Source organism: Lygodium microphyllum, chromosome 14 (genome assembly GCF_053477565.2).
Source record: "Lygodium microphyllum isolate KBCC chromosome 14, Lygodium_microphyllum_v1.1.10, whole genome shotgun sequence".
NCBI lineage: Eukaryota > Viridiplantae > Streptophyta > Polypodiopsida > Schizaeales > Lygodiaceae > Lygodium > Lygodium microphyllum.
This window is the reverse complement of record NC_141148.1, coordinates 131,410,424-131,425,908: the sequence shown is the minus strand read 5'-3', so window position 1 is coordinate 131,425,908 and position 15,485 is coordinate 131,410,424. Positions and strand designations below refer to the sequence as shown.

The window sequence follows — 15,485 nt, the reverse complement described above, 5'->3', positions numbered from 1 at the left end:
TCACAAGATCATGCAAAGATGTACAAACACACACGCATTATCTATTATGCAATGATAAGAACTGATTTCTTTACAGTATGAGAGAAGAAAAAGGGGAAATCAGCCTTCTCCATCGTTGAACAGTAGTACATGGATAGGGCTTGCTTCTTGTTGCTAAAATGGAAGAAAGAGCTTGAAAATGAGGTGCTGTAATGAATTTACAGGCTTGCTGTCCTGTAAAACAGCAGTGATAGAAAAGGGAATATGGAGGAATTTGATAATGGAGAAGTGGGGATGATGATGGGGATGGATGGGGCCAGTTTCTGGTATCTGTGGGTGTTGTACATGAGTTTACAGCAAAGAAAAATGATGCTGAATGAAGAAAAACGAGCTCTTATTTATAGGAGAGGGAAGAGCTAGTACAAAAGGGAAAAGTGGAGTAGCATAAGACAAGTGTCCAGCCACATGTCATGAGATGTGACAAGTGGTGGGACACTTGGAAACTTGTGTGACAAGTGTCTTGACACTTGTCTCTTCTCTATGGCCTTCCTTTTTGGGTTGAATACTGTCAAGAATAGAAACAACCAAATTTAGTAAGCACAGTCAGAGCACAGAACTTACTATTTTTAGAATGGCATCCCTATTTTTTAGGACTAGCATTTTTAGGCTAATTCGAGGCTCCTAAAATTTAGGGACCTCCTAAAATTTAGGGACCCCCCCCAATATGGGTGTCATATGAAAGCTTTTTCCGTGTACATCGCAAAAATGGTATCCGAATCTTCATGTGACTTTCCTATGCAAAGAAATGTGCATTTCAAGCTTTCAGCCCACACATGCACATTATACAAGCATTTCATAATCATGCCATCTTGTTGATTGTAACTATCTGTTCTGGTGGATCTAGCCCACACTTCAAGGCATCAATCCTTTGTGTGTGCGAGTCTAACCCTGATATGCGTGAGTTCTAGTCACAGGCGCCCAATCGGGCCATATAGGTGGAAGTGTGAACTATCTTTTCTCTAACCCACCGCGTGAGTCCACCATAACCTGTGACCACTCATCAGTGGCCAGCTCCAATGCACTTTTCTTTATATCTAATTAATGCAAAGGAAATAAATTTAATAAATCATTATATAGACAAATTAATGAAAAAGGATACAAATTCTGTTTCTATAGAGTTGTGACATGTTCTGATGCGCAGCCCTCCCGCTCGCCCTCGAACGCTGGAAACGCAGCCTTGTGTCACGATGGAATCTCCTCTTCAAGTAGGTTCTTCACTCAGTCGACCCTTCTTCACTGCTCTGATACCATGTCAGAGTGCAGCGATGCAGAAGCGTGGGACCAAGACTGAGAGAGAGTGTGAACACAGAGAGAAGAGAGAGAGAAAGAGACAGTGGAAGATGAAGATCTGCTGTATAAGGTGTGTTGTATACAAAGATATGCAGATATATACACGGGCATAGTGCGCGGGACTGCGTGTCTCCACCTCGACGATGCAACCTGCTATTCACCTCGAAGTACGCTGCAGTCTACACAAATCTCCAGCCTGAAATCTGCAAAAACAAGTGGAAACAATGTGCTGGCTGCCGGCTATAAATAGCCAGGAATAATGCGAAAAAATATGGCAGGTCGGCTGCATTAAATGCAGCCGACTGGTATAGATCTCTCCGACTGTACCAGACTGCCACGTGGCAGCTGACGTGGCTGCCTACTCCGCCAGGGGATGACTGACAATCGCTAACACAAAAGAGCTGTCACCAAAGAGAATTTGTCCATGCATTTGATACATACGGGCAATACATGTCAGAAGTGGATGCAGCAATGGAAGCATATATGTATGCAAAAATAGACTGTTGAACACAAGATAGAGAGAAAAAAAGAACACTACAAAAGAAGAGAACTCAAAAGAATGCTTGGGAAATGGAATCCATGTACCAAGTCATAAGACAATTGCGTATAATAGTGAGTCACTGGCTATGCCGTCAATAGCACTAGCTCCTCTCTCCACTTTGAGCCTCCGAGTGATGAAATACGTAGATATATAGGCAATAAATATGCCATGAATAGTAGTTGGTCGAACAGCATTAAATGCTGACAAGAGTACGCATCCTGCTTCTTCTTCTTCTCCTTTTTCTTCCTTGAAGCTGCTAACTCTTTACAATCCACAAGTGTCCCTTCTTATCACAATGATAGCACTGAGCCTTCAACAACTTCCTATCACCCCTCTCAAAAGCTACAAGAGCCTCACTAGAACCTGTATAATGAGACAAGACCCTGCCTTAGAGATGCAAAGATATCTCATGCTCAAGTAGCATGGAGGACACATAAATAAAGCTCACATATGTTGAGCATATCTACACCCACAAAGCATTGGCCACTCCATCAAACTCCGAAAAGAGCTTGTAGAGTATCGTCCCCACAAGATGTACCTCTAAAAGAGCAGATTGCATGTGGTGAAGCTGGTCCTCTACCTGTGTAACACTAAGAAAAACTGACTGGACAGTGTCATTAGGCTTGAGCTTCATCTACTAGAGCTATCCATAAAGTGTCATTGCATGCATAGTGAAAGATGCCTTGTACAATATCTAAAGCTTTGACGATGTCCTATAGAAGGTAACCTTGTTAAAGCTGGACATTCCCTAGACACGCACAGCAGAAAGTACAGCAGGTACAGAATGCGACAGGTGCAACAAGAGTGCCACATGGCAACTGACATGTCATGCAACAGTAGTTTTCAAGTCGGACAGCCGGTCGGGCAATTTGATGACCAATCGGCTGCATTTAATGCAGCCAACCTGGTATTTTTTGGAATTTTCTGCTGGCCTATTTATTGGCCCTGGTTTTTGCAATCTCTCTCAGTTGTACTCCCAATTTTCAAGCTGCAGACCGTGGAGACTGCCCTCGGGGCTGATGGAGACTGAGATCTTCGAGGTGGAGACATACGCAAACATTCTCTCTGTACCCATGTATATTTCTACATCCTTATATAGCATTCTTCACTGCAGATTTTCCACGTTTCACTGTCTCTCTCTCCCTCTGTTCACTCTTTGTCTTGGTCATTTGCTTCCGCACTTCTTCACTCTGACATGGTATCAAAGCATTGAAGGACCCATCTGAAGAGGAGATTTCAGCGCGACACAAAGCTGCGTTTTCAGCATTCTAGGGCGAGCAAGAGGGCTGCGCATCAGAACAAGGCTAAGGAGAGCGTGAGCGTGTGAGAAAGGAGAAGATTTGCTAAAGCTACTGCTATTTTTGCTGTTAAAGAAGGAAAAAGGCTGCATTTTTGGCCTTCAAGTGCAGATTTTACCTTTTCATTGCCTCCGACTAGTGAAGAAGAAGCAAGACAAGCGGTCAAGAGCCCTAGTAGGCTGTATTTTCACTGTCAAAGGGGGGTGCTTTTTGTGTTTTGTGCAAACATTGTAGGTAAGATGTATTTTGAGGCCGAGACAAAGTTTTAGGCGATCATGGACCGAAAGTTGCCCGTCTTACTAGCTCTTCCATCAGATCAAAAGCTTGATGGCGAGAATTACTGTGTCTGATGGGTCATGATGCTTGCCATTTTGGAGTCCTATGATTCGGGGGAGCTTGTTACAGAGGCTATTCATCATCCTTCTTTGCACTCTTCCAGTGATAAGGTGGAGTTGGCAAAGGTTCAAGCACATTGGGATAAACTCAATACTCGCATCCGCTTGTTTTTATTTCTCTCATATACCACGGCTGTTATCTCTCATATTGAGCATTTGACGATGGCCCAAGAGATATGGCTGGAGCTTGATCAGATGTTAAATCATATGACCGTGATGAAACGAGTTTCTTTGGAAGTGCAAATGCAAACCATGAGTGTCAACAAGTCATCTTCTATACGGGAGCATATTAACAAGCTGAGGCAACTTAAGATGCAAGTACAAAACACAAGGTGATCACTTTTGAAGACATGGCAATAACTCTTCTTTCACAGTTACCATCCCATTTCAGTGGTTTTTATTCCGTCTTGATTACTTTAGGGCGGTCTAAGACTCTTTGGTAGGAAGAGTTGGTTCCTATGGTCTTGGACCAAGAGGAGCAGTTGAAAGATACCAATGCTTCTAAATCTGAGGCTTGGTTGGTCAATCCTCTCAAAAGAAGGAAAAGGACCAAAAGGAGGAGGACGACAGCAAATCCAAGAAAGACAAAGAAAAGGAGTCCACTTGTCACATCTGTGGTGGCAAGATAGGTCACTGGAAGAAGGATTGCTCCAACAAGGAGAAGTAGGACAAAGAGAAGAAGAATAAATCTTCAAAGGATTCCGAAGAGGGTGGCTACTCCCTCATCCGCTGCTTTCCTCCATTTGGAGGTGGTTGAGAATTTGACCCTGACGGCTTCTAATGTTGCATTGACAACCCCATACACTCAGGGACTGGATTGTTGACTGGTGCCTCACGGCACATGACCCCTTCTTCAACACAGGTGTTACTCATTTGCAGCCTTCGCATGGCCAGATTCTCATTGGTGACAGTTCATCTATTTCTATACAAAGCCGAGGAGACATGCATCTTATTCCAGATGGGCAGGGTGGTGCCTATACATCTAAGGTGCTCTATGTGCCGACCTTTGGGGTACCATCTACTTTCGATGCACCAGATTTGTGCCCTCGGCCTCTTGGTCGAATTTGATGTGGATTCTTTTTGAATTCTTGATCGTGGATCGAGACAAGTTCTTTCTTCGGATTATGAGGAGAATGGAGTCTACAAGTTGGAGCCTTCTTCTGCCTTGACTTCTCTTCTTTTTACCTCACAAACTCAATCCAAGCTTTGGCATGCTCGGTTTGGCCACCTCAATTATGATTACCTTCAAAAGGCATCAAGGGACAGCTTGTTTGGGGTTTGCTGGACATTGTGGTGAGCCAGCAGCCTTGTGTCTCTTGCATCTGTGGGAAGCAGACTCGTGATGCTATTTCCAACAAGGCTTCAAGGCAATCTTCAACAACCTTGGAGCTTGTTTCTACCAATGTTTGTGGACCGATGAGGACAGAGTCCCTTAGAGGAAGCTTGTATTTTATGCTCATAATGGATGATTACAACAGGATGACATGGACTTATTTTCTGAAGCTGAAGTCGAAGGCTTTCTCCAACTTTAAGGATTGGTTACTCTTTGAGGAGAACCAACCGAGCCGAAAACTAAAGACCTTACCATTGGATAAGGGTGGAGAATTTGTTTCTAATGAGCTTGCTTGACTTTGTGCAGACCATGGTATTCACCAAGAGTTTACCAATACAAACACCCCTCAAGAGAATGGCATATCGGAGCGAAAGAATCACAGTTGATTGAGATGGCCCGTACCATGATGGAGCATCGTCAAACACCTCAAAGTCTATGGGCTGAGGCTGTAACTACTACAGTTCACATCCTTAATCGTTCCCCTACTTCCACTATTGTTGGTATGACTCCATATGAGGCATACTTTCGGTCTAAGCCAAATGTTTCTTATTTTAGGGTTTTTGAGTATGATACCTATGTTCACATCCCGAAGACACAGCGTGACAAATTTAAAGCAACTTCCAAAAGACAGGTGTTTGTGGCCTATAGCTCGGCAGTCTCAAGATTCCTAATTGTATGATCCCATTAAGCGAGACGTCTACAAGAGCCATGACGTTAGGTTCGTGGAATTTCCAAACTCACAGGGGGATCACCTTGTTCTTGGAGATCTCGATGATAGTTGGGTGCCAATGATCAATTGCTCCTCTAGAGCCTATGTCTCTTAAGGACTCTTCTTTGAATGAGGAACTCAGTTCTCAGCTACCAGATTCACTGATTCCTCCCCAACCATCGGTGGACCTCCCAAAAACTTCAACCGATGGAGAGTGACGAGGCAAGATCGGTCTCCTCCTCGTTGGGCTAGAGACACTCTTCGTGATGCAGGGATTGAGAGGGTTCCTGAGAAGTAGTAGCCGCAAGATGACCCACAGTGTTCTCAGAGGAACCAAGCACACCACACTGAGCTTGTTTACACTAATTATTGTTTGATGACTCGTGTCATGCAAGATCGGGAGCCCATCTCCATGGAGGAGGCTTTACAGCCTGACCATTGACGAAAAGCAATGGAGCAAGAGCTGGAGTCGACTAAGAGAAATGGCACTTGGTATCTTGTGGTGAAGCCTTCTCATAAGAAGATCATTGGAGTCAAATGCGTTTTCAAAACCAAGCATCACAGTGATGGCACATTAGACAAGCACAAGGCCTGCCTTGTTGCTAAAGATTTTGCACAACGGATGAGACCATTTCCCTGGTTTATTGCAAGACAAAGGACAATCTTGGAGACTTATTTACCAAAGCGCATCCCCAAGCTTTACTTTGACAGCACACCAAATCCCTTAGCCTTCTGTCGTGTCCAAGATCTGAGAGGGGATGTTAAAGGTGGACATTCCTTGGATAGGCAAGAGCGGCAAGAGTAACAGGTATAGTAGATACAACAAGCGACAAGTGCAACAAGAGTGCCACATGGCAGTTGACCTGTCAAGCAAAAGCAGTTTTCAAGTCAAATAGCTAGTCGACCAATTTGCTAACCAATAGGCTGCATTTAATGCAGTCAGCCTGGTATTTTTTGGCATTTTTTGTTGGCTATTTATTGGCCCTAGTTTTTGCAATCTCTCTCAGTTGTTCTCCTAGTTTTTAGGCTGTAAACCGTGGAGACTACCCTCGGGGATGACAGGGACTGAGATCTTCAAAAGGTGGAGACATATGCAAGCATACTCTCTACACCCGTATGTAATTCTGCATTCTTATACAGCATTCTTCACTGCAGATTTTCTGTATTTCACACTCTCCTCTCTCCGTTCACTCTTTGTCTTGGTCATTCGTTTCCACATTGCTTCACTTTGACAAACCTCTGGTAGAACAACTTTAAAAATACATCGAAGAATAGCAGAATACGAACGTGTATCATCCATATCCCATGTGAGCACAACTTCCTCATGATTGTTCTCATCAAAATTATCTAGAACTCAAAAAGGACGTTGATGATGCAGAATAGCTCCACAAACAATGTACCATAACCGCTTCTACATGAAACAAGCTTTCATAACAACATTCCAAGTTAGATAGTTAGGGCCATGTAACTTATCATCAGTAGAAGTGTATAGAGAAGCCATCTGGAGATAATAGGACGAGAAGATAAAGGATAAAAGGTGGATAGAGAGAGAAAACAGCCAAACCAACAATAAAGACTGCACAAAGTTAGTGCACATACGCAATGGAAACCAAAATCTGATCAGAAGAGGAGGGTGATTACTGCAAGAATGAAAAAAAAAATGCTTGAAACAGCAAAAACGACCTGTACACATAGGCGCCCAATCAGCAATCAAGGTCAGAAAACCAAAACACAAGCTGAATGAAGCAACAAATGCAGCAATACTGACGAAAACATGACAAAATGCTGATGTAGGCTGAAAACACAAATTCTTTTGTAGAAAACGCAGGCTGCAATAGACAAGAAAAGAAATGTAGAAGAATGCTCAAGAAATCTAATCCATATACTAGGGTAGTCAAGTACAATCCGTTCGATCCCTCCTGTCCATGGACTTAATACGCTACTAAACATACACAATAAAATGTTAGATAAAATCCATTGTTTCAAACAATCATTAAAAAATACATAGAAACTTAAAGGTTAGGCTAGTAAATATTACTTGTTTTAACATGAGAGTGGCTATCCATGAGATAGTGTCACAAGGCATTATATATCCAATACTAATACAATTTACAAACCACAAATGTCTTTTGCATTAGTTTTCAATAACGAGTCATGAACATGATCAGAGGTTGAGAGAAAATGTAATCCAAGACTCTAGTCACAAGTAATTTCCCAGATCCAATTTTATTTATAAGATCGAAAGCATATACAATGGATCATGGTATGGCAAGTCACAAGTGCCAAGTGGCAAGTACAAAAACTAGTAGATACAAAAAGAAGCTGAAAGCTAAGACTCAAGGTGAGATGTGTGTAATGTGAAGGCTTCATGAAGAGGCTTAAGCATAGTGATAGGGACAAAGAATAAAGAGATATAGGTAGAGCTAGGGGAAGGGAAAGAAGAGGAGGTAAAGGAAGAGAAAATAGAAATATAGCTACACATAGGGATGAGACATGAGGAAGAGGAGGATGGAGAGGTGGAGAGAAGTGGATGGAGGAGATCCGAGAGAAAAGAGTAGAGGAGCTTATAAGAGAGGTAGAAAAAGAGTTGGTAAATGAGGTGTAAGTAGAGGTCAATGAGGATAAAGAGGAAAAGGGTAAAGCCAAAAACTCATTTCTAAAAAACACCAACTTATAAAAAAAAAAGGGACGAGAACTAGACGGATCATACACATCCGAACTGGATGGATCGTACTATATAGATCCATCCATGGACAGAATGCAACCCTGCCATATATCAAGACATGAGACAATCGCATACAACAATGAGTCACTAGCTACAGGAACACTGGGACTGGCTCTGGCTCCTCTCTCCAATCTGAACCTCCAGGTGATGAAATACATAGACTAAGGAGGAGGAGCACATAATATATAGGCAATAAATATGCCATGAATAGCAACTGGTCAACCAGCATTAAATGTTGACCAAACTGGTATAAAATGCCCTAAAATGCCACAAATAATGCACAATAAAATGCCTAAAATATCAATCATGTACCTAACACAATCTAGCATGCACAGACTCGCATTGAGTTGACATATCTGCTAACAATACCATTTGAGTAGCCACTATTCATGAGTCCTTCGTACATTTCTCCTTCTTAGTGTTCTTCTTGTCCTTGTTGGGTCAATCCTTCCAATGATCTATATTACCAAAAATGTGACAAGTAGACTCCTTGGCTTTATTTTGCTTGGTCTTCTCCTCCTTGTTCTTGTTGCAATTGTTCTTCCCCTTCTGTTGAGAAGATTAACCTATCAATTTCTTCATCTTGAGAGCATTCTGACCTTTGAGTTATTCCTCCTAACCGAAGACTATCAAAACCAACTCCTCCCACTTAAGGGTGTCTATCCACTGTGAAGATATGCTAGGATTTGCACAGAGAAATTACAGAGTGTATGAATACAGCTGAAACACAATAACTCATACAGTAATGCAATAGATGCAAACCCTAAATGCAAAACACAAAAGTCAAAACTCAAAAACTCAAACCACCAAAAACACAAACACAAACAAATAGAGAAAAGAACTCCGAAGCAAATGAATCAATGCTTTAGATGAATGGAAGAGTGTACAAAATGCTCAAGAGCAAAGCAATGAATAATGTTGAATGGTGACATCCACCGGAGATGGATCTCGAATGTTGTAGTCACCAATCGAAGCATGGTAACCCTCTGACGAACAAGGTGGAACATTGGAAAACTCTAAAGCAGAGGGCAGGGCCAAGGCAAAAGTGAAATGGAAGACGAAGGCGCGCCAAGAAAAATATGAAAACACAAGAAGTGCAAAAAAAATCCTAAATCAAGAAAAAAGACACACAAGAAAAAGCCCAAGTTAACACTTTTGTAAAAAAGCGCAAGGCGCACTATGATTTATTTTAAGAGTGCCGCGTGCAAATTGTAAAGATAGATAGACGGTAGGAAGGAAGCTAGGAAGATAGGAGGACAATGGAAAAAAATGGCCTAGGCTATGACCGGATATGTAAAAAGGGAATAACCACCCAAATGGGATTTAGGGCTTTGTATATAAAGTTCAAAAGATGAATGAGAGCTCATTCTTTGGTGTGTGGCAAAGTGGACTCTTCTTCTTCTCTTCTCTTGCTTGCTTGTGAGTGCTTGAGGGAGAGAGTGTGAGAGAGTGAGGCAGTGAGCTTGTGAGAGTGAGGGATCTTGGAGGTGAAGCTCTCCACCATCTTCTCTCTTCTTATTCCCTTCTCTTCTCTTCTCTTGTCTCACGCATGGCTATGGAGGATAGAGCTTGGAGGAAGAGGCTTGAGGATGCTTGAGCTTGCATCACGAATCGTGGGGCTATCGGAGTGCTTGAGAGAGGAAGCAACTCAATCGGGCATCAAGGTAAGCTCACTACACTCGTAGAGAGGGATAGCGCATCAACTATGTGAGAGGTAGCCATTAGTGCTCGCTTGAAACGCTTGAACAATAAGCGGTCCGTGGGTCTTGACAGTTGAGCTTGTGCTCACCTCTACATTTTGGTTCCGTTGCCGGGACCAACGGATTCAAGCTTGAGTGCTTATGCTCTTCAAATCGAGCATCGAAGTAAGGGTTTCATCCCCGAACCGGAGCTTGAGGTAGATAGGAGATTTAGGCGTATTAATCATCAGAAACAAGTATTTTTGGGTTTGGATGTGTGGATGAGTGGGCTAAAGAAGCATGAATGCTATCTGGTGATTTTTTTATTGCATTAGGTAGGATAGGATTAAAACAATGTGAGCACACAATGGGTTTTGCTGCTATATAACACGCTAAAATAGGGAAAAGAAGGGCAAAGAACGAAACCTTGGGTTAAATACTGGTAAGAGGAGTAAGATTAAGGTGAATGCAGACCTGGGCAGGGCAATAAGAGACCAAGAGTGGCAAGGAAAACCTCATTTCGCATTATAGAGAGAGAGAGAGAGAGAGACCTACTCATTACATAGGAGCTCACACACGTTGATTCCAGTGTTTTCAATCGATTCACGTGCGTAGGGATCTACAGCTTATCAATGGTGACTAATGGCTGAAATCTGCAGAGAGAAGTGAGAAACCTGCACAAAAAAGGATAGGCTGAATGGTGGGTAGTCTCTCTATTTACAGATGCAGAAGGATCCTCCCAAACTAGGGTTTTGCCTATGGACACCAAAAGTCTCTACGATCGCGCACCATTTAATGGCACTTTTGGTAATTTACATATTTTGGGACTGTTTTTAAAGAGAAGCCAAGGTATTAGACAAACGGTGCTTGTCGGCTACCCAAGGTATTAGACCAAGACCTACAAAGGTGGGTGGAACCACATTGAATTCTTTTTCTTTTTTAAAGAAGATATAGCTTACGGCCTATCAAGTCAAATTTCCATAGCTGCATCCATTCCAATTGTACACCATTTATCCTACATGTTTCATCCCATCCCCCACCATCTCCTTTGGTGGTTCCGTCATGCCTCCCGTCCCTTTCAAAGGGGGATGATATCGATGGCACGGTCATAGATTCCTTGGCCCTTTGTGTTTTACAGGGGGATTCCCAGGATCATGAGGAGTTTCTTCATTGATTACAATCTACTTAGGACCTTTCCTTTATGCGTCGACCTCTTTCCTTCGCTAGTGAGTAATTGTCCCTTGCTTCTTGGCCCTTGGTCCTTTTTGTTTCTATGTAGCTTATGGCACATTTAATAGTTTCTCGCTATTGCCTCAGTCTGGTCAGAGGCTTAGCTCACCCATTCTTGACTAGAATTTTCAAGAGTGATCTGTTCGAGGCCTCTCTGTTTCCATTGGCCTCCGATGGCCTTCCATTTGATCGAATTTATATCTACAGAGGGGGTCTTGCTCCTTGGCTAGCATTCTTTCTCAACTATGGACATCATCAGCATTCGCACTCTTCCTACCACCCTTCCTTTGGCCTTCCGCCACATCCAAGATCTGAGAGATGGTATTAGCAATCATGCGTATCTTGTGTGGTCATCTCCCACCTGTGAGCCTTAGTTTGAGTTAGACGAGGAAATTTGGGAGCTCTAAGATTGTCTTTGTCATTTTATTTGCTTTAGGCACTTTAGATGAAGGGCACATTAGTGCATTTCTGTTTGGGCACTGTAGAATGTCTTGGGTGCCCATATTTTGGGCCTAACCACTTAATTACCAATTGTGACCCCAATTTGCCTATATATAGGCAGCTTGCCCTCTTGCTCTCATTATCCATCATTGATTCTTTGTGATCAACCAACCCTCCTCGTTCTCTCATCCCCTTGCTACCATATACACATTGATACATAGAGCTACGTATTGGGGGCTGGCCATTGTAGCCTTGTACCTTTCAGCCATTGATGTCAAACTATTCCTTCTAAAATCTACGTTCTCTTTCTATCTCCTCTCCACGTTCACTTTCCTTTCCACTGCACACTCTCACCATGACAACACGGCACCTACTACAAAATCCCTTGCATCATGTTAGCATATGTATATGTCCTACTTGTAAGCCTCAATCCAAGTCAAACTAGAGCTCTAGGAGCTTTGTCACACAACCTCACTCCAAGGGTGGAACTTCCAAGGTGGGAGTCAAGACCATGGAGGTGGCGGCCCCAACATGGCTTCTACACTTAAGATAGCACCCTTGGGAGATGTGGATTTTTTTTCCTTGGAGCTGCTCATGCAAGGAGTGGTCGCAAGCCATCATGTCCTTTGCTTGGTAGATGGTGGAGCATGATACATCTAAGAATTTGATCCAAGACAAGTTTGTCAAGAAGTATCATCTCCAAATGCTACTCACCAATGTGACACATCCAATGGTGCAAGCTTTTCAACCTCAGAGAAAGACTAAAACCAAGAAATACCACTTAAGGGAGCAAGTAGAGGATATAGCTCCAAATAGAAAATTTGAGGTTCGAAATACTATGAAGGCCACTTCTCTCCTCAATCTCAAACGTGATTTTAGGGCAGCCATGACTCTATGATCACATGGACTTGATGGATTAATACCTACACTCTATCTTCATTTGAGATGGGCCTTGGCAGGTGAGGAAAACCTTGCACGGCACTATTGCAACCATGGTGGCTCGAGCTAAACAACTGGCAATTATTTCTCATATCCAAACAAAGCAAGCAATTCACAAGGGTGGCCATGCTATGATGGCGTGTGTGCAAGAGCTTGTGTGCACCTATGTGTAGATTACAAGAAGGAGCTCAGCAAAAGCTCACCATCAAAAACAAGTTCCCTTTGTGCATGCATACATGAGTTATTGGATCAGCTAGTAGGATCAATGATTTTCAGCAAGCTTTGGTTGAAGTCCACTTATCACCAGATTTGGATTGCTCCAAAGGATATTCTAAAGATTGCATTTTGAACTCCTTTTGGGCTATTCAAGTTTGTAGTGCTTATGCTTTCATGCATGTGCTCCCAAGGATCGACTTTAAGCCAAGCAATGAGGCTTTCAAAATGCAAGTCATTTATACACCAAGCACCTAAATGGTACTTACAAGGTTATAACCTCATGCATTGCTCTTCACCACAATCACTATATTTGCATTTACCTAGCTCTCTGATTGCATAGTTTTCAAACACTCATTTTATTAATTCTATTGATGATTTATCTCTTGCTTAACACAATCCCTACAAATTTTACTCCATTGATTTTTAAATTGCAACTATTCTCAAAGATTGCATACTCAGCTGCTCCATACCAATGGGCTGATTTGATTATGCATGCAATGCTTCAACCTCCACAAATGCCCTTTGTTCTAGGCTCATTCAGAAACCGGCTGGGAATGGAATAATGACCTAGAATATGACACCAAAAGCTAGTCTTTGAGACCTTGAGCGAGGCCAACTTGTACATCAAACCTTGAAGGAGTCATAATAATGACTTGCTTCCAAACTTCTCGTTTCAGATCAGAAAAATCTGTACTTCCTAAGTTCACAATTTTAAGGGTGGATTCACAAAGGGCAGGAAAAAAATTTAGTTTTTCTTTCATCCACTATCGTCTCATTCACAAAGGGGGGTGGTAGATGAGTTGAAACAGACGACAATGACTAAATTTTTGGCTAAAAGCATAGAACTTTTCAAGCTGCCACCCTTCTTCCAGTGGCATAAAGCCAAAAGAAACTTTCATCCACCTTCAAAAGTGGAATCCAATGAATTGTTGCTATATCACTGCCATGTCAACTCACACCCCTCAAGATTTCCCCCTCCTCATCTGAAAAAACCCTTCCCTCCTCCCCCCAGCTCAAAAGAACAAGACACAATTTTGAATAACTGATACCATGAATGTTCCTTAGGAAACTTGCTATGAAACCCAGAAAGCACATCAATCAGATGCTTTCTGCAGCTTGTGGAAGGAAAAAGTGGAGCACAATAACTTGATCGCTACTCAGAATTCACGACTGTGGTTAACTGCAAACGCTAAGCCATACAACCAATATGCTCACTTTTCATAAAGCAGTATTCATTGCAATCTGATTTTCATTACGAAAATCAGAGGCACATCAATCAGATGCTTTATGCAACTTGTGGAAGGAATAAGTTGAGCACAGGTATCTTGATCCCTACACAGAATTCACGACTAAATTTGACAATAAACACTAAACCATACAGCCAATGTGCTCACTTATAGCATTCACTGGCACTACTGCAATCTGCTACGTATAAAAAGCACAAATCCACATTCCCGGGTATTGCAAAGGCGAATTGGATCGGTGTAATTTCAAAGATTACGCGAACCGATTTTGCTGGATGCATGGACTAGAAAGAAACAACGACGTACCAGGCAGCGCCAAGAACCGAGACACCGATGGCGATGGCGATGCCGATTGCAGAGAAGGCGTAGGGCGAGACGTTGAGGAGGGCTGTCCCGAGGTAGCCCATCGCAACCAGAAGAAGAAGAAGACGCCGATAATTCGAGCTGATTCGACCTGTTTTTTTCAGAGACAGACAGACAGAGAGAGAGAGAGAGAGAGCGAACGTGCGGAGTGCACACCTGCCTAAGGCGCGTTTGAGAATGGGCGGCGGTCAGGATCGCTGGGGTGATACCTGTCCGCCTAAAATATTGAAATGTCTTGTGCCAGTCTAATGGACTCATGTCCCTCACTAATAATTTCTGATCACAAAATACTAGTCTATTTTTCTTATCAATTCTCCTAAATTGAGCAAGGACCAATGAACACTAAAAATCGAGGTTTAACGTAAAATTGATTATAAAACCTATTTTAAAAAGCCTTTTATAATCTAAAGAATAAGGTTTGAATTTTTACATTTTATAAAAGTATTATTAAATAATTTTTGAATTTTTAAAAAACCTTTTGAAATCTAAAAAATAGGGTTTAACATCTTAAAATTTATTTTTAAAAATGGCTATATAGTGTTCATGAAAAATTTATGTCTAATGTAGAATGAATCATAAATTTTCCATAAAATAAAGACCTTCAAATTTTAAAAATCAAGTATAAAAGCTTGAACTTTATAAAATTCCTAGTTGTAAAAATGGCAAGTACATAGAAAATCCCTCTATAATTTAGAGTTAAATTTTTTGTAAATGCTATCAAATTAATTATTTTCCTAGTTATTGGCAAATACATAGATCTGTTAATATATCGCTCTAAAATTTTGAGTTAAAGGTTCTTGTATTTGCTACCAAGAATGCTTTTTGTGAACATGGAGCAAGGAGCACCCTTCAAATCTATGATCATTGTGTAGATTATTACAAATTGCATAAGCATATATATAGCTATAATAACTAACAAAATAAAAATTGTCTACACTACATTGCAATCATTGTAAAAAATATCAAATGTATTTATGTGTGCTTGATCAACTGTCAATTATTGACACACATCTTGAGTTATATAATTAGCCACAAAACAATGT

At 41.7% G+C, this 15,485-nt stretch overlaps 1 protein-coding gene across 1 annotated transcript in view; it reads right to left on the bottom strand.

Annotated features, from left to right (window-relative positions):
• The window catches only part of LOC148026118 (V-type proton ATPase subunit c''2-like), a 42,543-nt gene extending 27,924 nt beyond the window's left edge, over positions 1-14,619 (bottom strand). The window contains exon 1 of the mRNA XM_087693375.1: positions 14,386-14,619. Coding sequence (XP_087549501.1) covers positions 14,386-14,486 — 101 coding nt within the window. The 5' untranslated portion in view covers positions 14,487-14,619. The remainder of the gene's footprint in view (positions 1-14,385) is intronic.
• Positions 14,620-15,485: the final 866 nt, after the last annotated feature.